The sequence below is a fragment of the Sarcophilus harrisii genome, chromosome 5, assembly GCF_902635505.1.
Source record: "Sarcophilus harrisii chromosome 5, mSarHar1.11, whole genome shotgun sequence".
NCBI lineage: Eukaryota > Metazoa > Chordata > Mammalia > Dasyuromorphia > Dasyuridae > Sarcophilus > Sarcophilus harrisii.
In genome coordinates, this window is record NC_045430.1 from 227417508 (window position 1) to 227440211 (window position 22704).

At 32.2% G+C, this 22704-nt stretch overlaps 1 protein-coding gene across 1 annotated transcript in view; it reads right to left on the minus strand.

Annotated features, from left to right (window-relative positions):
* Positions 1-8201: 8201 nt before the first annotated feature.
* Positions 8202-22704, minus strand: part of YME1L1 (YME1 like 1 ATPase) — a 41361-nt gene continuing 26858 nt past the window's right edge. Inside the window, exons 11-19 of the mRNA XM_031939819.1 lie at positions 21897-22029; positions 19889-19951; positions 19039-19151; positions 17251-17406; positions 14889-15040; positions 13896-14022; positions 13733-13806; positions 10777-10863; positions 8202-10076 (exon numbers count right to left, since the gene is read on the minus strand). Of these exons, the coding sequence (XP_031795679.1) occupies positions 9933-10076; positions 10777-10863; positions 13733-13806; positions 13896-14022; positions 14889-15040; positions 17251-17406; positions 19039-19151; positions 19889-19951; positions 21897-22029 (1049 nt within the window). The 3' untranslated portion in view covers positions 8202-9932. The remainder of the gene's footprint in view (positions 10077-10776; positions 10864-13732; positions 13807-13895; positions 14023-14888; positions 15041-17250; positions 17407-19038; positions 19152-19888; positions 19952-21896; positions 22030-22704) is intronic.

The following is a 22704-nucleotide window of genomic DNA, read 5'->3' on the forward strand; positions in this document are numbered from 1 at the left end:
TGTTTCCCCCAGGTGCCAGGGCCTTTTTTCCAAAATTACCTTGCATTTATTTTAGTACCTATTCACGTATGTGCATATTATCACACCAATCAATTTATAAATTACTTTAGCAATAAACTGTCTCACATTTGACTTATCTTCAGTGTCTAGCCTACTGCCTTGACAATATCACTTAAGAAATACTGTTGATTAATTTAATTCATAGTCTAATGTTCTGTCAACATTTTATAATCAATTAATCAATCAACAAGCATTTATTATAGTGTCTCCTACATGACAGGCACCATAATAGGGGATGAGAATATAAAGATAGAAGCAATCCCTAATCACAAGAACCTTAAATTCTAACATGGGAGATAACTACTACATAAGTATGTAAGGAATATGAAGAAGATAAATACAAAGTTATTATATAGCTATCATTTATATAGTGCTTTAAGTTCAAATCACTTTACATATATCTTGCTTGAATCTCACAACTATCCTCTGAGACAGATGCCATTATTATATAATAAATATAAGGAAGCACTGATAACAAGACCCTAGTAGCTGGATCAGAAAATTTTGAAAGAACTTTGCCTTGGAAAAAGAGCATATAAGATAGTAATGAAAGAGTACATTCTCAACATAAAGGATGGGCAGTGTAAAGGCATGGAGACAGAAAGTTAAAAATCCCTTTTCTGAAGAACAGAAGTCCAATTTGGCTAGATAATAGTGAAAAAGGAAGAGAAATATGCAATGCAACTGAAGAAATAGAATTAGGCCAAGTACTGTATTCTTTATGATAAAAAGGTTCTCTGAGAAGGGGAGAAGGGCACATTGGGAAATGTAGGTGATACAAAAACAAAGGATACATAAATTAATTTTTAATGTAAAAAAAAAATTCCAATTTTTTGACCTTTGGATTTCTTTTTCTCCCTCTCTTAGATATCTTGCCAATTGACCCCACACACACAATGCCCTCAAAATTATTTTGCCTCAAGCATGGTTCTCCTCTATGTAAACTAGATCTATTTTAACTGCTTATTCCATATTGTCTTGTTTAAGTCACTTTCATTTCCTCTAGCAACAATTCAGGATTTAGATATAGAGACCAAATGTAATCACTCTGATCCTTGATTGTTAAAAAAGAATTTACTATAAATGTCTATATTTGTTTTCCATTTTTCATCTCTTTGTCCTACTTCTAATTTTATGTTTTAATTTAAATAAGAACAATTACAAAGCAATTCCATTTTAGCTTATTGTCCTTAGGATCAAACTAAAACAAAAGGTATTTCCATAATAAAATTTTAATAAAACATTAATCCACAAGTCTTATTATCCTAAAACTGTAGTAGTACACATACAATACATAATTATAGGGTGTTCTATCTTGTTAAGCTTAACATTAAAAAATTATTTTTCAAAATTAACAAAACTAAATAAATATAAAAAAATCTAAATAATTTACATTTCAAAAGATATTGTTGTGTTTGTAGAATTTATATTTCTGAAATTATAAAAACTTTAAAACTGCAGTAGGGTTTTTAGGACACCTATATAGACCTATAAAAAATTAAGATATATTTTAAGAATAAGATCTATTTCCCAAGAGATAAGTAACCAAAGGGTACTAATAGGTAATTCTAGGAAAAAGAAATACAAATGATCAATAATTACCTGAAAGCATTGAACGTTTTTAATAATTAGAGATGCAAACTAAAACAACCTTTAGGTATTAATAACTTAAGTCCACTATATTAGGAAAGGTAGCTAAGAACAAAACTTAATGCTGCCTGCAGAAAAACCAATTATTATATTGCTGGTAGAGTTGTAAACTGAGGGAATCTTAGAAAAGTAATAAAAAAATTATACAAACATAGCTATGAATTATTGATACTTTTTGTTCCAATGATCCCACTCCTAAGGCTATACTGACAGGGGGAAAAGTCCTTTACAAAAACATAGATGAAAATGTTATTTGTAATGACAAAAGACTAGAAATAAGTTATGCATCCAACAATAGCAAACTGCAATGCACAGGAATCATGTTAGAAAAGGAAAATAAAAGACAAAATAGTATAATAAGATAAATCAAGTGATGCAAATTGAAAAATGCAGAATCAAAATATACATACATAATTACATCAACTACTCCAATCCCCTCCTTCTCTAGATGAGGGATTGAAGGCCAGTTAAATGACAGCTGTTAAGTGACAGGTATTTTAAAAGACAACATTTAAATAAAACTTTATGTTTCTATACATACAAATTCTTTTTTTTTTTTCTTGTTCCCTTATTTGTAAATGAATATTGACTTCTTTTAACTAAGGGTGATATAATTGTATACTATGCACTGGCTTATTAAACATACAGAGAAAAGAGTGTAGTAGAATAGTGTGAAGAGCTTAAGCATGAAATGATTGATTCTTTAAAAGTGTAATGTAATTAAATTTCCAAGTAAATATGAAAATCCATAAAAATTTAGTTTTCCAAAGAATTTTTTTCTGGCTTAAAACATTTAACTGGATTGAATTTTGATTTCATATCAATGTTCCCTGGAAAGAGTTATTAAAAAGAGAATAATATTAAGTTTATGTCTTTAATAATATCAATGTTGCCTTTTAGAGAAAAATTATTCTGAAAAGGGATCCACAGGCTTCCTCCACCTGCCACAGTGCCTCAGCTTCCTTTAACTCTATCATTCAACTGAAACTCTTCCCTCCAAAAGTTAATTAATTAATTGCCAGATCTAATGGCCTTTTTTCTCAGTCTTTATCTTTCATGATCTACCTGCAACCTTTTATACTATTAATCACTCTCTTCCCCTTGATACTTTTTTTTTAAACTTTTTATTTTCAAAACACAAGCATAATTTTCAATATTCACCCTTGCCAAACCTTGTGTCCAAATGTTTTTCTCCCTCCTTCCCCCTGCCCCCTCCCCTAGATGACAATGTTAATCCAACCTGTTAAAACACGTGCTTCTATACATATTTCCACAATAATCTTGCTGCACAAGAGCAGATCAAAAAGGAAAAAAAATGAGAAAGAAAACAAAATGCAAGCAAACAACAACAAAAAGAGTGGAAAAAACTATGTTGTGATCCATATTCAGTTCCCACAGTCCTCTCTGGGTGCAACTGGCTCTCTCCATCATATGTTTATTGGAATTGGCCTGAATCACCTCACTGTTGAAAAGATCCAACTCTGTCAGAGTTGATCAACAATACATTTTTTTTTGAAACTACCATAACATTACTTTATCCTGGTTTTTCTCCAACTTCTCTAATTTCTCCCCATTTCTTTTACTGGATCTTCATCCAGCTCACATCTAGTCCGTGATGTGTCTCCCCGCCAAGGGATCTATCCTGGATCATCTTCCCTTTCTATATTATTTTACTTGATGATGTCATCAGCTCCCACAGATTCTCAGAACTACTTATCCATCCCTAACCTCTCCTAACTTTCATTCTCACAGCCTATTTTCATTTCATTCACAGCCTATTGGACATTTTAGGCTAGATGTGTCGAGTACTCTGCCAAGCACTGGAAAAATTATCATTTTTAAAGGCAAATCAGATTCTACTCTCATGATCTTTGAATTTCTATCACACTAACATAATGGCTTCAAAAAGAGCTTAAAATTCATTAAATGGAATTCTCAGTGATTTTATTGACACTAGAATACTATCTTCCTTTGGTGAAATGTCCCTGATACATCTTAACAAGGTAAAATTGTTTTTGAATTAGAATTAATCCTTTAAAAGTTCATTTTTATCTAAAATTAATGTTTGATTAATAAATTTAGGGACACATGCATGTCTTATAAATAAAAAGCTATAATAAAATACTTTTAAAATAAATAAATTTAGAGATAAGGGATAGGAACTGGAGTTATGATTTCATCAATAAAAGAAAAACCCTCTATAAATGGGTGTTGTTACAGTTCCTTAGAATACCAAAATTTTAACTTGTTCATGGCCATATAGCTAGTGATATATCAAAGATGGCACTTGAATCAAGGTCTTCCCGATTCCAAGGTCAGATTTCTATTCAATAACCTATGTTGATATCTATGATAAACCACATACAAAAAAGACTTTACATGTATGATTACCAAAACTGATATATATATATATATATATTTAGGCCATTTCAGCAAGAACTGCTTTAAGTAATGATACAATAGCCATTCTAAAACAAATTCTCTGAAACATTTTACGTAATAATAGCATTATTGTACAATGATTAACTGAATGACTCGGCTATTTTCAACAATACAAAGATTCAAGACAACCCTGAAGAGGCTATGATGAAAAATGCTGAAATAGAAAGAAATGAAGGAATCTGAATGCAAATCAAAGCATAATGTTTTTTATTTTAATTTTCTTGGGGAGCAAAGGGGGTGGGGCGTGTTAGCCTATGTTTTCCTTAACATGATTAATATGGAAGTGTTTTGTATGATTGAACATGTATAACCTTGCCTTCTTAATGAAAGGAGAGGGATGATGGGGTCGGAGAGAATTTGGAACTCAAAATTATAAAAAGCAAAGGCTAAAAATTGTTTTACACATAATGGGGAAAAATAAAATTTTAAAAATAAAAATCATGGCCAAACTTTTTTTTTAAAAGTCCCTAAAAAATACAAATGTTTTTAGTATGCAAATGACTTAAAAGCAGTTACTCCATTTTTGTCTTAGTATCCTTTAGAATAGTAGTTCCAACTTTAATAGAGGACTCCTTTTTAACATAAAAATGTTTTTATACCTCAAATTATAGCTATATTCTTAGTGTCCATCAATTGAAAAATACATGTTGACAAAAAGAGTATGAGAACAGTAATTTTTTTTTTGAGAGTCTTATTTATTCCAATTTACATAAACAAAGCCATGAGCTATCCTCTTATCCTCTTATTAAACTTCTTTTTTTAATCCATCCAGAAGAAAATAAAGAGGATTTGGCTTTACCATGACAGGATTCTTTTGTTTTAAAGATCCAAGCAGGTTTTTTTGAAATCTTTTTGAGGTAGACATAATATAAAATACAACCAAGTTATGAAGATATTTATTAACTGTGTTCAGAATCACTTCTCAAAAGGAACCAGTAGAAAGAATATAAACAAAAATTCCTTGAAAACAGAAACTCTTTCATTTTGTTTCCTCAATACAATCCTCCCTCAATTTTAGGAAGGATCTTAAAAAAGAGAGAATGTCCAGAGGAAAGTCACTAGGATGATTAGGAATCTCAAAGCTATTTTATGTAAAGATCATGGAAAAAACTGGAGAGTTGGAGGGGATAATACAATGACTACCTTCTACAGTATTGCACATAAGGTTTGTGCTATTTCAATGTTTAGAGACAATGTAACATTAAATGTAACCCTGGGAACCAGAAAGATCCTGGGTTAAATCCTACCTCTGATACATATCGACTATAATACCCTGGGGAAGTTAGAGAACAGTAATTCTTAAATATACTTTTGAAAAATAGTAGTGAACAGATATTTATATCCACAATTAACAAAGCCAAAATCCATAATGGAACCTATCAGTAAAAAGCAACTGCCTTTTTTGATAAAAATAAATACACCTTAATGGTGTGCTTGCTTCTTTTGTTATATATTAACTCATAACGAATATTTCAATGAAACTAAATAAAGGCAAATGGCTGGTACACCTATGGATTCAATAAAAACTCAATAATACCCTTTCAATAAGAATTCCTAAGACCCCAAGTTGGAAAACATTAAAACCAAACTGTCTGATTAGGACTAAAGCAGAATTTTTTTCACCTCTGAATTATTTGAACACTTGTCTTAATCCTTTATTACAGCATTTAAGTCCAAGGAATTTAAATTAGCTTCTATCAAAAAATATTTGCAATGAGAAGGGGGGTCTAGATTTATGAATTCATCCTGTAAGGAACTCCTGAACTAGAAACTACCTCCTTCAATACAGATCAGCAGTTCATCTGTACAGTCTTAGAGTTACCCGAGGACTGTCAGGGATAGGACATTGAATTGGGCTCTGTTGACTTCAAGACAGTCTCTATCCACTCTATCACGCTGCCTCCCTTCTCCAAAGTAAAAGCAGCTGAACTCCTTTGACTAGTATTTGGAAAAACTTCTATCTATTCAATAGGATCAAAGGGAAGGAAAGATGTCAGGCCAAGTCTTACATTTCTCTTCAGGTACTTTATCTGAAGGATTTAGGTGTAGTCAACTTGATCAAGCTCTATAGTATTAATGTCAAGTTCTAGGAACATAAAGACATTTAGAGGAATTTTAAAGATGCCAATGGTGACATTTCTCACAAGACTGAAAGTAGTTCTTACTCTCAAACCAAGAACAAGCCAGAGTACCAGAATAACTGCTTTATTAAAGCACAATAGCTTCCAGTCAGTATGATTCATGTAAATGAAAAAAACTTATCATTTTTAAACTTTCATAATTTTAAAAAATAATTTATTTTATTATATTTAAGTTCAAAGCTGTTTCTCTGCCTCCTCTCAATTCCACATAGAGGTCAACATTTGACATATATATATATATATGTGTGTGTGTGTGTGTGTGTGTGTGTGTGTGTGTACTGTGTATGTAAAACCACACATATTATTTCATATCTCAGTTCTTTCTCTGAAAGTATATGATGTAATCTCCAAGTTGTTTTGGTTTGCATTTCTTTAATCAATAATAATTTAAAGCATTTTTTCACAAGACTATACATAGCTTTGATTTCTTCCTCCAAAAATTGCCCAATCGCTTTTTTTTTTTTACATCAGCCAAAGCATAATACATTCTACTTCAGTCCTTTACCTTTACTATGTGTTTTCTTATTTTAAAACATATCGAGTTCTTCTTAAAAAATCTATTTTAATTATTCATCTCCATTTTAGGGGGGAGTTTATCATCCTAATATCTAGTTATTATACTTTTCTTTAAATTCATAACTCTTATAATTCTTATATTCTCAATCTGTTTTTCAGAATAGCTGTTTATCTACTGAGAAGTTTCATATTCTCTTCTATTTTTTCATTCTTTTATTTCTGTATTTCTTGATGTCTTGCCAAATTCTGATTTTTGCATTTTCTTTGGGTTTTGAATTTTTTTCCTATTGACTTTTTCATAATTTTCTTTTCTTTGAATTACTCTTATTTACAGTTTGTTCTCAATCTCTCTTGATTTTTAAAGTCTTTTAAAACTCTTCCAAGAACTTTCTGGGGCTGTGAGCATTTTACTTTAAAACTTTACAAGAAGCTATTTTGTCTTCTGCATTTGAACCCTGATCTTATAACCAGAGTAGCTATCTGTGGTCAAATTTGTGGGGTTTTTTTATACTCATTTTAGTGGCCTTTTTTTGTTTCTTCTCCCCACCCCCCACCTCCCCACACCCCCACTGACTTTGTTAGTCTGGTCTGCTCCCAAGGTGTGAGGGATAATGTCCCAGGCCTCAGCTTTTCTGAGGTGTGTAGGAACCTTTGACTTCTTGGTTCTTCCAATGTTCTATAATCTAAGATGAGCAAATGGGTCACTGTTCCTGTGGGACATCTTGGCTATAAATAACCTCAGGTACTCATCTCTATCCCCTCAGTCAAGACCAGGGGCCCCAATACAGCTGCCATTGAAAATATACTTGCTAGGAGCAGCTAAGTGGTGCAGTGAATAGAGTGCCAGTCAGGAAGACATAAGTTCAAATCTGGTCTGAGAAACTTAACACTTCCTTAACTGTGTGTGTGACTCTGGGCAAGTCACTTAACCCCAAATGCTTCAGGAAAAAAAAAAGAAAGAAAAGAAAAGAAAATACTCTTGTGTCTTCCCACCAGCTCACCTCACCTCTCTGCGGCCCTGGAATGAAAACCAAGGACTCTGTTCTCCCTGTGCCTGCTCCTCTGTGACCACACTCACCACCATCAGTAAAATTTAACTTTAGGAAAATGGACAAAGAGCAAAAAAAAAAAAAAGTATTCTAATTATTTGTAATCAATCACATATGGGTATCAGAAGGCACTACAGATTGGAGTAGAGTAATGATACTTTTGTTCCTCAAGGACAGCCTACAAACTAGTTTATATTTTTCCATATGAAAGGAGAATCAAAACTCAATGTTATTCATTTGTCTAAAATTACAAATTGTGCTTTTATCATATATGTGATTTAAAGTTAAAAATTTATAAACCACGTTACAAGATTTCTCGAAGGAAAAAAGAACGTTCAAGACACCTAATTAAAATTTTTTATTGTTCCAGAAACAGAGACAAAGCATGTTTTTGAGGTTCCTTTCCCTAAAGCACAGTTACCACAATACATATAACTCTAACAGGCTAGCTTCTCACTTTGATAATGTTCCAGACCAAGATTCTTGAGACTATTTGGAAAACACAGTAAACCAAGTATAAAGCTGTACTAAGCATTTGTTCTGAAAGGAAAGGAAACCATATTCTTGGCTAAAAAATAGGGATCAGTGGCATAATTACAAAAAGAAAAATTTCTTGTAGAAAAAGATGATCCTTATTCCATCTTTGTGAGGTGCTTATTCAGATCTTTAATTGTCGCTTTCACTGGTATAAACTATTTTTAAAGTATACTAATGTTTAAGATTTCCTACACTTATAGTTAGAAATGTTCATAACCAGTTGTTATGAAATAACCAAGTACTTCCATCAAAATGCATGTAAAAAACCTAGAAACTTTAACATGTTGCTGAAACCAACATTTTTTAAAATCTGATCATAATCAGTTCATGAAGGTTTTGCTATGTTGACAGCTTGAATGCCATTTACTGAAATGGTAAATGAGATTTTTATGTAACTCAAGTATATTTTTGTTGAAATCCTTATAGAAATAAGATTTTTAAATAAGTCAAGAATATCATTGACAGACACATGTTCCATTATATTCAAGAAAGGACATGAATGTCTTGGAGTTCTTTTTAAAAGGAAACCCACATATATTATTAATAAAAATTACTTAAAGGGTATAGTTTTTTTATAATAGCAATATATTGACACTGCTCTGAAACAATATTTCTCTACTGGTTTAAATAAAATGTATTCAAGAATCTTTGTAAAGAACAAGTGATTCATGTTAAGTAAGCCAAATTCTGACCCAAATATAAACAACTCCCAATTTCTGACAATGGCCAACATGTACTGTTATAATGGATTCTTCAAAACCAAATGTCTGTGTTTCTTTGCTTTATAGCATAATTACACAGGGATAAAGTTTTTGGGGGGTTATTCATTTTTTGTCTTTAACAAAATCCAGAAAAGAGACAATTTCCCCTTATAATGATAACCTTGGTGATGCAGAATATGAATAACATAAAGAAAATAATATTTCAGATGTTTGCATTTGTCTCTATGCCCACAAATTCCCTAATTTCCAGATTTAAAAAATCCATTTATTGTAATAGAATACAACAAGGATTTATTGAGTTCTTCCTTTGAGATTGGAAAATACAGAGTTTACAACTGGATAGCATCATTTCTGTGCCAAAAACCATTGATAATATTAACTTTCAAAGATCATCCTTTAATAATGTAAGTCATCAAGCTCAAAATACTCCACTTGAGCTAAGTAGGCATCATTTTCCCTCTACATCTAGCAGCATAGCTAGCCTTGAAAAGTATGCTGTAGTATTACCTCCAGCTTAAGGTCTGATTGAAGTCTCTCAAACAAGCTGTATTCAATCCTGATAGTTCTTTATTGTCTATAATGATAGTTGCTATGGAAAACTAGTTTGTTCTAGGTGTCATTGAAAATAACCAAAATCAGGTAAATGTAACAAAAAGGCTCACAAGAAAGTATATTATAACCTTGAAAACATCATTATTACATTACAGCACGCATCAGGAAGGAAAAAAAAAAGCTGTTGTATAAGGAGACTACTGCACTGCTAGATTTACATTCTTGCAAATAAAACCTGGTAAGAATCCATAAGAAGAGCTTTATCATCTCACTTCCAGTTTCTTCCCTTCAAGAACAATTTGAATTTCTTTGGCATCCAAAGTCTCATAAGTCAATAAAGCTTCAGCTAGATTCTTGTGTTCTTTTGCATGTGTCTTCAGAATGTTTTTTGCTCGTTCATATGAGTCCTGAAATACAAAGATAAAACACAAAACCCCACAAAATGTGAAAATTATAAAGGAAAACAATTTATAAAATGTGAATTTTATATTCCATAAAATCTTTGTCCCAACATTTCATCATGGTCAGGAGAGGACCATATATACCAACAAAACCCAAGCTTAGACAAGGACTAGAGGGTATTTGGAAGCGGTAGAATACTTCTAACAATTCCAAGGTGAATTTCAACAAATCCATCCATCTTTTAAAAAAATACAAATGTTCTCCCTAGATGTCGTGTAGCTGTAAATCTTAGAACACGAGTCAATCAAAAATCAAATTTACAAGTGAACTAAAAAGAATAGAGAAATGGTGGCCACATGTCAAGTTAAGCTGAGGCATATTTCCAAAGATGACCTATCCAAAAGATAAGGCATAATGAGAATCAGGGAGGACATGTATGATTGGAAAAAGCGGTGAATCCGTCTTGGTAAAAGTGAGAGAATAGATGAAGAACACTACTGATACTCATGAAAGACAGGCCTGTAAAATTTGGATTGATTCTGAGGCTCACTCAGGAAAGGAGAACCCAGACAAACAAACAAACAAACAAAAAAAAAAAAAAAAGCACAAGATGAGTAGATATCTGCCATTTTTATAATTAAATATATGTAATGAACACCATGTCTTCATATTACATAAATAAAAGTAGAAAAAGAATATTCTTACCCTCAAAAGTATTCTTATTTCTTGTTCAATAGCAGATTGAGTTTCTGGACTCAATTTCCCTGTATCAGAATATGTCATGACTCCAAGCTAAAAAACCAAATGGAAGAAAATAGTTGATCAAAAAATGTAAAACTCTCTAAAATATCCAACATTTTTTTAGAGATATCTCCCACCACATAAGAAGAAACACAATTTTCATGGATAAAAACATAAATACTAATAAATACAAAAGAAGGCAAGAACAAAGTCAAGTGTAGATTACATACTAAAATCCACAGAGGCAAAAATTCCATAAAGTCAAAATTACTTTGAAAAATTCATTACCTGTTAATATCTTTAAGATAAAAAGACCTTTTTAAAAGACTTCTGCCAATGACAAAGAGAACAGATTATCTAAATTATATGACACACAAACAACTGGATATACATTTTACTTTTTAATATACCCATGTAAACTATAGATCAGAAGATTGGACAAAATATAAGTTCTAATGCAATAGAAGAAAACAAATAAAGTACAAATTAATTAGAGGGAAAAAACTGTTTCTTCTTCCTGCCTCACCGTGAGACAAGACAAGACACAAGAATGTCAAAGAGAACAAAAAAGGAGCAATTCTAGCTGATCAGCATGGAAAAAAGGGTCAACCAAGGTTATCCCTCTCCTTAGTTCTGCCAGTCTAAGGATGAATAAAAGAATGTCCATGAGAATGATGAAAAAAAAAATTCTAGAATTACATTCAATATTGGATGAGTCTGATATAAGAGGCACTGGGAATGGAAACCAACTGAGGAAAACAACAGGTTTGAGACTTCCATTTTACATTTGAGGTATTTTGATACTGAGAAGAAAGTCATGCTGAATTTTTCTTTACATTATTATTTCTCTTCCATTCTTTGCCAAGCATTTAAGGTTGAATTTCTGTAAGTTAAATTTTTATGGCACCACTGAACACGAATACCAGAGGGCTTTATGATGAAAAGAAAGCGATTTCAAAATGATAGCATCTAGATTAAAGTCTGGGCTCTGTTTTTAACTAATTATATAACAGTAAGTCAATCAATTAACTTCAGTGGAGTTCAGTTTTCCTAATAGACAAAATGAGCAGATTGAAATAGATCAGTAGTTAACCAAAGTGAATTTCTTTTAAAAAAAAAAAAAAGAAGTGCCTAGAGTATAATTTAATATATTACTACTTGCAATATTCTTTAAATCTATTTACTGCTCAAGGTACCATTAAAGAGTTTTTAGCTTGAATTCTAGGCCATTATCAAGAACCACTGGATGGGAACCACTGCACTAAATGGTCTCTTCCATCCCTTCCAGTTCTGAATCCTACAATTCTGTAATTTTTTTCCTATTTCTCCCAAACTAGAAACACAGTAAAAGCAACTACAACAATGCAGTTGGAAATAATCAAAATTTAAAAATCATGCTCTATTGGAAATTACTGATTCCATTCTATTTGTGGAAGGCTCAGAATAATATAAAAACTATTTATGTTGCATATACTTCAAAATTTTCTCCAGAGAAGCAATAAACTGGGAAAACATTTTTACAGTCAAAGGTTCTGATAAAGGCCTCATTTCCAAAATATACAGAGAATTGACTCTAATTTATAAGGAATCAAGCCATTCTCCAATTGATAAATGGTCAAAGACCATTCTCTTTGGTCTTTTTAAAATTGACAGACAATTCTCAGACAAAGAAATTGAAACTATTTCTAGCCATATGAAAAGATGCTCCAAGTTAGTATTAATCAGAGAAATGCAAATTAAGACAACTCTGAGATACCACTACACACCTGTCAGATTGGCTAGAATGACAGGGAAAGACAATGCGGAATGTTGGAGGGGATGTAGGAAAACAGGGACCCTAATACATTGTTGGTGAATTGTGAATACATCCAACCATTCTGGAGAGCAATTTGGAACTATGCTCAAAAAGTTATCAAACTGAGCATACCCTTTGATCCAGCACTGTTTCTACTGGGCTTATATCCCAAAGAAATCTTAAAGAAGGGAAAGGGACCTGTATGTGCAAGAATGTTTGTGGCAGCCCTCAAGTGGCAAGAAACTGGAAACTCAGTGGATACCCATCAATTGGAGAATGGCTGAATAAATTTTGATATATGAATATGGAATATTATTTTTTGGTAAGAAATGACCAACAGGATGATTTCAGAAAGGCCTGGAGAGACTGACATGAACTGATGCTGAGTGAAATGAGCAGGACCAGGAGAGATAATTATATATTTCAACAACAATACTATACGATGATCAATTCTAATGGACCTGGCCTTCTTCAACAATGAGATGAACCAAATCAGTTCCAATAGAGCAGTAATGAATTGAACCAGCTACACCCAACGAAAGAATTCTGGGAGATGACTATGAATCATCACATAGAATTCCCAAACCCTATGATTTTTGTCCACCTGCATTTTTGATTTCCTTCACAGGCTAATAGTATACTATTTCAAAGTCTGATTCTTTTTGTACAGCAAAATAATTGTTTGGACATGTATACTTATATTGTATTTAATTTATACTTTAAAATTACCCATGCATATAACTTGTAAATAAAAAGCTATAATTTAAAAAAAAATTTTTTCTCCAGAGGCAACTGAGAATCAACATAATCAAATGTAAACAAATATGGAATGTAAAACAAAACTTACTAAATACATCTTTTTCTTACAAAGTGAAAGACTTATAACAAGTAGTTTCACCATTTGACTTAATACTGGGACATACTCTCAAAAGGAAAAAAGGAAATGAGAGGCACCTAGGTGGTACAGTGGATAGAGCACCAGCCCTGAAGTCTGGAGGACACAAGTTGAAATCTGACCTCAGACACTTAACACTTCATAAGTGCATGACCTCGGGCAAATCACTTAACCCCAATTTTCTCAGTAAAAAAGAACAAAAAGGAAATGAGATAAAGATGAGCTCTTACCTTTTCACTCATTCCAAATCGAGTAACCATTCGCTTTGCTATTTTAGTAGCATTATCAAAGTCACTAGAAGCACCTAGTATTAAAAATAAGTAAATCAGTATTTTTAAAAGCTATTAAATTAGTAAACCAATATTTGACCCATAGCAATTCTTTGCAGTCAACCTGTTGTAATATGGTCGGTTCCAAATATAAGTTCCTCTGCAACTCTTCCTCCCATACTAACATCCATTTGTGCAAGCAGCTGGGACCTGGTTTCATTCCATCTATCATTCTCAGGTAGAAGTGACACCTACAAAAATTTGGGAAACATTCAAATTATAACAGAAGGAAAAAGTCAGATTACAATTCTCCAAAAAATAAGCGTTGTTACTGCTTATCATTTAGCATTATGCTCTGAACTAATAAATAAAAATTATTTCAACTTCAGAACCAATATGCTATGAGGATAGTAACAGTAATTAATGATGATAATTACACTTATATATACTTTAGGTTTGCAAAATACTTTACAAATATAATAACATTTAATTGTCACAGCAATGCTATAAGGCAATTGCTATTATTATCCCCATTTTAGAAATAAAGAAACTGAGACTTTAAAAGTTAAATGACTAGCCTAGAAATGCTAAAGAAGCATTTGACACAGCTATTCCCGATTCCCCATATAGCACCACTCGGTAGCCCTAGGCTGCATAATACTAATGACAGGATCTACCTTGTCATCCAAGATGATTAGAATGGCTTTTTGTGCTACAAGCTTCCAAACCAAAAAACAGTTAAGAAAAATATTGAACTGATGATTTGTGATCCAGTTTTTGCTTTTATGATTTTCAAGAAAGAAAAGTTTAGCATGAATTAAAGATGGGGTAGATTCTGAATCTATTCCTAAATACCAAAAAGCACTCAAGACAAAAAATATATGTCAGAAGAGTCTTTGGTATATCTTTAAAGAAGTTCAGAAAGAAAATTTCAAAATTAACTTTAACTTCAACTAAAGATGCAGCCATGTACTCCCCATCAGAATACATTACATTTTAACAGGCAGCTTATATAACTTTACTACTAATCAAAGGATTCGCTAGAGACTACTATAGATATATAAAGATAAAGACACTTGACCACGAAAATTAACAAATAAAGTTTCTAAAGCCTCACATGTCCAAGTGTTGGTCCTCTTGGCATGATTGTAGCTTTGTTGATAGGCATGGCATCTTTAGTGTAATATGCAATGATAGCATGACCAGATTCATGATATGCAGTGATGGTTTTGTTTTTATTATCAATTTCTACACTTCTACGTTCAGGACCTAAAAATTGAAAAATAATACTTTATTGAATGACAAAAATTATTTGACAACACAATATTAGATGTTATGGTATCTGATATTGTTATGTCCTTATCTGGGAAGAGGTGGAAGCAGACAAAATAAGTATGTTCTGAATAACACTGTTGTCCTGTACAATAAATGCCAGTTTTGCAATAACTGAAAGTCAAACAACTCCCACTGTTAAAATATTACAATGCTTTAAAAAATGAATCCATTTCAATTTTTTAAAAGTATATGTCCTGTTAAAGGTAAAAAAAGAAAAAAAATTATAATATTGAGGATCTACTCATACCTCCCCCTCCAAAAAGCTAAAACAGCCAAACTCCCCCCAAAAAGCAAAATGAGAATTATATGCTAACTACAACTACATAAATACTTTAAATACTAAGAGCAATTAAATCAAGAAGAATTACAAAAAAGATAAAGGGATCCACAGAAGCAGTTTTTGTTAAATTTCTAATATAAACTTACGAACAAAAAATTTATTATCACTTAAATATTTGAATTTATTTTTCTTGATTATTACAACATTGTTTAGAAAGAACTTTTAAAATAAAATTTATAAAATTTATTTTAAAGATCAAGGATGAAAGAAAAGTTTCAAAATTAAGTATAGGTATATAAACAATGAAAATTATTCTTTTAGTTTTTACGATGGGCCTTTAGGACTGAGCTCTGATATTTGACATATGATGACAAAGAATATCTTATGTAAAAAACACCTAGCATATCACAAATTAAAATATTATTTTTACTGAATTTTCAAGCAAAATCTCTGTGCTACAAACATGAGTTTTAGTATGGTTACTATGTTTGCTGTTTGGACCTTTTTTGCACCCAAATATGATTCCTGCCATCATTAATCTAACTTTTCAGCCCATTATCATGAACTACTTATAGGAAAACATCTTGAACTAGAAATTCTTCAGCAACCTCATAACATATCCAAATGAAACTCCAATATGAAAGATATCACGCTGCTTCTAGACAACCAGGTTTGCCACTTCAGAACTATCCTTGATTCTTCAGTCTTCTTCATTCCTAATTTCTGATAAGTTTCCAAATCTTATTAATTTACCATGGCATTATCTTTAACACAACCATTTCCTTCCCTCCACAGTTACCACCCTACTACAGGTTTTTATAATCTCTTGTCAAGACTTTTACAATAACTTCCAAATTTAGTCTCTCCCCAATACAATCCATCATCCATACTATTGCCAAAGAGTTACTCCTATAACAGAGATCTAAGGTTCATCAGCCTTATTCATACTCCAGGGACTCCTTGTTACTTTTAGGATCAAACACAAATTCCTTAGTTATTTAAATCCTTCATAACCTGGCCCCAACTTGCCTTCCCAGCCCTTTATTCCTCTTCATTCACCCTACAATCTGGTTAAACCTGCCTTTTTCGTATTCTTTACATGTCTGTCAATCTATCTCCTGTTTCTTTATTTTTGCTCAAAAGGCATCTTCCCACCTCGAATTCTTTGAATTCCTAGTTTTCTTCAAGGCTTTTTTCTCAAAATGTCACTACTTTCATAAGTTTTTTTTCTAACTCTGATGCCGAGGACCTTCCCAAATTAACTTTTCTGTATATTCTTATACAATATATAGTCATACACCTAAACATTAATTGTTCCATGAGGGTAGAAATTGTTTCAATTTTTGTTTTCTTAATTCCAGTGTAGTATTTGCCTCATAGCAGATACTTTATATACTGTTTGATTAATACATCTAACCATTTTTATCTCTCTTCAGCCAGAAGGGAAGGTTTTTAAAATCAAATCGTAAGACTAGATAGCTTTGGTGCTTCACAAAGAAAATTAGAAATACTGCTCAAGAATATTCAGTTCACAATTTAGTATTTACAAAAATTCACAGCAAAAATTCTAAACATGAAAATTCAGGGTTTTTTAATTAGAAAATTTTATGTATATAGTTCAGCTCTACAGAATACTATAATTTTAGAGGTAGAAAAGAATCTTAGAGATGTAATAATTCATTTCTCTGACTTAACATAATTAGAGATTGACCTAGAAAAGGTATGACTTGCCAGAGTTCTAATGATAAAAGACATAATCACAGGAAAATATAAGACTGGAATTTATATGCATGAAATCAATTTACTGTCTGGATTATTTTGGCTATCAGAAAAGTAAAGAAGTCAAAGTACAAGAGAAACATACCCATTAATATTTTATCCTTGGAGAACTCCAGTTCCTTCATGGTAACCATATCTTTCCCATCAACAGCTGCTTTTAATGCAGCTTGATTCACAAGATTCTCTAACTCTGCTCCAGAAAATCCAACTGTACCGCGAGCTATTATTTCTGGATCAACAGCTATATAAAAAGAATATAAACACTACAATTTTAAAAATTAAGCCAAAAGTAGTTTTGTCATTAAATAACAATATGTTTAGAACGTAATTCTGAAGGATTCTAATAGAAAGTATTGTATAAAGGTTCAGTCCTGGCAAGAAGGATACAACTAGAAGCTATATGGCAAAATGCTTTATTCTACATAAGAATTAATAAATCATAAACATTTAAAGTATCTTTCCAAAGGAAAAGTACAAAAGTAGAAACCAGATTTTACAATTTAGTAAAAAGATCAAGGCAAGATTTTATTTTTAAAATGTAGTCATTCAGGGCAGCTAGGTGGCACAGTGGATAGAGCACCAGCCCTGAAGTCAGGAGGAGCTGAAACCAAATCAAATTTGTCTCTTGACACTTAACATTTCCTAACTATGTGACCCTGGGCAAGTCACTTAACCCCAATTGCTTCAGGGAAAATAAAATAAAATGTAGTCATTCAAATGAACTTTAAGACAAAAGTTATCACCATTTCTTCAATCTGTAATTTCAAAAGTATAGCTATTATCTACTACAGATTGCAAATCCTCTAAAAAAGATGGTTTTCAAGAATCATTGTGATCTAAAAATTATCACCTTGTGTCTAATGTGATAATTAAGTCTTTCTAAATTTAGGTAGGTTAACTGCAGTACAATGATCCAAGGCTCTCTTTCATTCACCTAGGAAAACTCAATGGCATCAACTTTCAGCCACACAAGGCAATCTGCCTACCATAATAGGGCACCAAAGGAAGCATTTAAAGAAAGAACTCAATCACCATAGATATCTAAAAACTAAATTCAAGGATGACCAATCATGTGCAGCAATTAGATCCACATCAGAGTCGGCCTTAAAATATTTAAAAAAGTACATAAGGTTATCCTGATATCTGAAATCAGAAACTAGTACACTCAGAATCACAAACTCAAAGAACTAATTTTTTATGGCTAACATAGACCTCAAAAATCATTATAGTTTTCCTTTTCTGGAGAGAGAAACAAAGGCAAATAGTCTTAAAATATTGCCCAGACTACAGCTCTGATGCTTCATCTTTATTTTCAGCAGGTCATGATAAGCTGAATTATCTGTCAACTCTTAAAGGGCTCAGAAAAGTTAATTGTAGAAGTGTTATTACTCCTGGGATAGTAGTAACTACTAAATATGGGTAATATTTCAGAATATCCAAATTCAAAACATAAAGAAATATTTCATTAGCCTTTGACTACAGTGTATGAGGCTGAAATTCCTTCAATTAAGCCAAATTTACAAGAGTTACAGTCAGAGACAGTTTCTTCAAATATTATCTAAAATGGTCATCAAAGAACAAAAATAATGGTAATGTGGAAAAAACAGTCAACCCAGCAATACTATTTCAGATATGACTCTATAAAGATTCCAATCGCAGAAGGTAGAATCATTCTGAAAACCAAATAAGTGCATATACAGTAAAATAACATTAAGACCACATTTTCAGATGGAAAAAAAGTTTAAAAATAAAAGTTGGATTTCTGACATGCATAGAGTACAGATAAGACGGGGTTCCTGGTCTTTCAAAACATTCAACAGTCTATTATTATTGTGTTGAGAGAAAAAAATATACAATTGGAATTTTAACTTACATTGATCAAATTTTATTTTATTCAGATACCATTTGAGAATTTCTGTTCGACCTTTTACATCTGGCCTTGGAACTGTAACTTGCATATCAAAGCGACCAGGACGTATTAAAGCACTACAAACAAAAAGTGGGAAAAAAAGTCCACAATCCAGTTTCAATAAATTGAAAGTTGGCACTGAAATTTAAGACCTCCCCACATTTATTTCATTCAAAAGAAAAGAGAAAGATGGTGGCGACCAGAAAATACAACAGCTTGCTGAACCCAGTAGTTTCTTAAAGAAACATTCAAGTAATAGTCTCCATTACCAATATAAGAGCATAATTAATTTCTACCAACATTCACAGTAATACAAGTAAATATGAGAAAGGAGTAAGACAAAGGTTTCTTAATCTCTTTGTAAGACCCCTTTGGAAGTCTAGTGAAACCTATGAATCTCTTTTCAGTGTTCTTAAATGGCATAAAATAAAATGCACAGCATTAGAAATTTTAAAAATTATACTGAAATAAAGTTATCAAAATATCTCTTAAAAATAAGTTCAAATAAACAGATTAAGAACCCTTGGCCTACATAAGCAATATCACTATTTATTTACTGAGACAATTAAAGAGAGGATGAGAACTTTAGCCATTCTCACTTTGAAAGAAGACAAAAGTTACTAGTGAACTGCCACATACACACTAGGTTCAAATGAAAATAAGAGGCTTTATCTATCTGTGAATCCTCAGATACAAGTCAATTTTGAATAAACTAGGAAATTTACTGCAATTTTTAAAAATAAGAAATATCCTCCAAAACAAATATAAAGATCTTTAAAAGAAAGTTTTCATGAAAAACTAATTTTATACATACTTATCTAATGCTTCAGGGAAGTTTGTTGCTCCTATGATGATAACACCTTCATTTGGTTTAAAACTATTTAAAAAAAAAAAAAAGCAAGTGGTGACAAAAAGTAAATGACAAATTTCGTGGATATTTTCAATAAAATACCAAAATCCTGAGGTAGAGGTTGCTTATTTCTTAAACAATAGTTAACTAATGGTGGAGTTGTGAACGAATCCAACCATTTTGGAGAGTAGTTTGGAACTATGCTCAAAAAGTTATCAAACTGTGCATACCCTTTGATCCAGCAGTGTTACTACTGGGATTATATCCCAAAGAGATTATAAAGAAGGGAAAGGGACCTGTATGTGCACGAATGTTTGTGGCAGCCCTTTTTGTAGTGGCTAGAAACTGGAAACTGAATGGATGTCCATCAGTTGGAGAATGGCTGAATAAATTGTGGTATATGAAAATTATGGAATATTACTGTTCTGTAAGAAATGACCAACAGGATGATTTCAGAAAGGCCTGGAGAGACTTACACGAACTGATGCTGAGTGAAATGAGGCAGGACCAGGAGATGGTTATATACTTCAACAACAATACTAGATGATGACCAGTTCTGATGGATCAGGCCATCCTCAGCAACGAGATCAACCAAATCATTTCTAATGAAGCAGTAATGAACTGAACTAGCTATACCCAGAAAAAGAACTCTGGGAGATGACTAAAAACCATTACATTGAATTCCCAATCCCTATATTTATGCACACATGCATTTTTGATTACCTTCACAAGCTAATTGTACAATAATTCAGAGTCTGATTCTTTTTGTACAGCAAAATAATGTTTTGGTCATGTATACTTATTATGTATCTAAGTTATATTTTAATATATTTAACATCTACTGGTCATCCTGCCATTTAGGGAGGGGGGGGGGTAAGAGGTGAAAAACTGGAACAAGAGGTTTGGCAATTGTTAATGCTGTAAAGTTACCCATGTATATATCCTGTAAATAAAAGGCTATTAAATAAATTAAAAAAAAAAAAGAAGGGAAAGGGACCTGTATGTGCACGAATGTTTGTGGCAGCCCTTTTTGTAGTGGCTAGAAACTGGAAATTGAATGGATGTCCATCAGTTGGAGAATGGCTGAATAAATTGTGGTATATGAAAATTATGGAATATATTCTGTAAGAAATGACCAACAGGATGATTTCAGAAAGGCCTGGAGAGACTTACACGAACTGATGCTGAGTGAAATGAGCAGGACCAGGAGATCGTTATATACTTCAACAACAATACTAGATGATGACCAGTTCTGATGGATCAGGCCATCCTCAGCAACGAGATCAACCAAATCATTTCTAATGGAGCAGTAATGAACTGAACTAGCTATGCCCAGAAAAATAACTCTGGGAGATGACTAAAAACCATTACATTAAATTCCCAATCCCTATATTTATGCACACCTGCATTTTTGATTTCCTTCACAAGCTAATTGTACAATAATTCAGAGCCTGATTCTTTTTGTACAGCAAAATAATGTTTTGGTCATGTATACTTATTGTGTATCTGTTATATTTTAATATATTTAACATCTACTGGTCATCCTGCCATCTAGGGGAGGGGGTGGGGAGGGGGGTAAGAGGTGAAAAATGGGAACAAGAGGTTTGGCAATTGTTAATGCTGTAAAGTTACCCATGTATATATCCTGTAAATAAAAGGCTATTAAATTAAAAAAAATATATATTTAGATCAAAAAAAAAAAATAGTTAACTAAAACAAAGTGCTGAAGCTAAATTAGTCAGAATAACATGGCTCTGAAAAACTCTAAAAAAAGTGCTAACTTACAGCTTAGTAGGAAAATAGGCATTTCAAAGAATTTCTTGTTCAATTTCAGAAGATAACAACTCATAATTCAGATGCAAATATGAAGCACAACTAAATTCGTTTTTTAAATTTAAGTTTATGACTTTCTAAAATTCTCAAAACTTATAACTAATATGATTTAAGGACAAAAAAAAAATCTGTGACTTACCCATCCATTTCAGCAAGAAGTTGATTTATGGTCTGTCTTGAATATGGATGCATTGGAGACTCAATCCTCTTTCCACCAACAGAATCCAACTCATCAATAAATATGACACAAGGGGCATTTGCTTTTGCTTCCCCTAACAAATAAGAAAATAAATCCAAATAAATTTAAATAAAAGGTACACATTTGCTACAACTGAGCAAATAAGGAAAGCTAAGTGCCAACCCTGGAGTCAGGAAGACCTAAATTGATATCTAATCTCAGATGCTTACTAGCTGTTTGACTGGGCAAGTCACTTTATCCTGCTTGCCTCAGTTTCCTCATCTGTGAAATGAGCTGGAGAAAATGGCAAACCACTCCAATATCTTTATCAAGAAAACTCTTAATAGAGTCATAGAGTCAGAAGTTACTGAAAAATGACTCAACAACAACAAAATTTGCCACTAAAATATTATAGTTGTCAAGGAGCTACAATATATCTGAATGGAAAAAGAAATGTTCATTGTGAAAAAAAAAATGAAAACTTAACACATGTATAAAACTTCATTTAAAACTTAGCATAACCTTTTTTGTAACATTCAAACAAGTAAAAGATAACACAGTAATACAAAATCAGCAAATACAAATATATTCAGCTATGGAAGTTAATTATATACCATAAGAGTAACAACCAACATTCCTTATTTATATGCCATTATATCAATGAATTAAAGTGGGGGGAGGGGGGGAGAGAGAGGGAGGAAGAGGAGAGAGAACTTCCCTTTCCCATAGCTTCTAACCTAATTTATCCCTGACTGTACTATACTCCAAC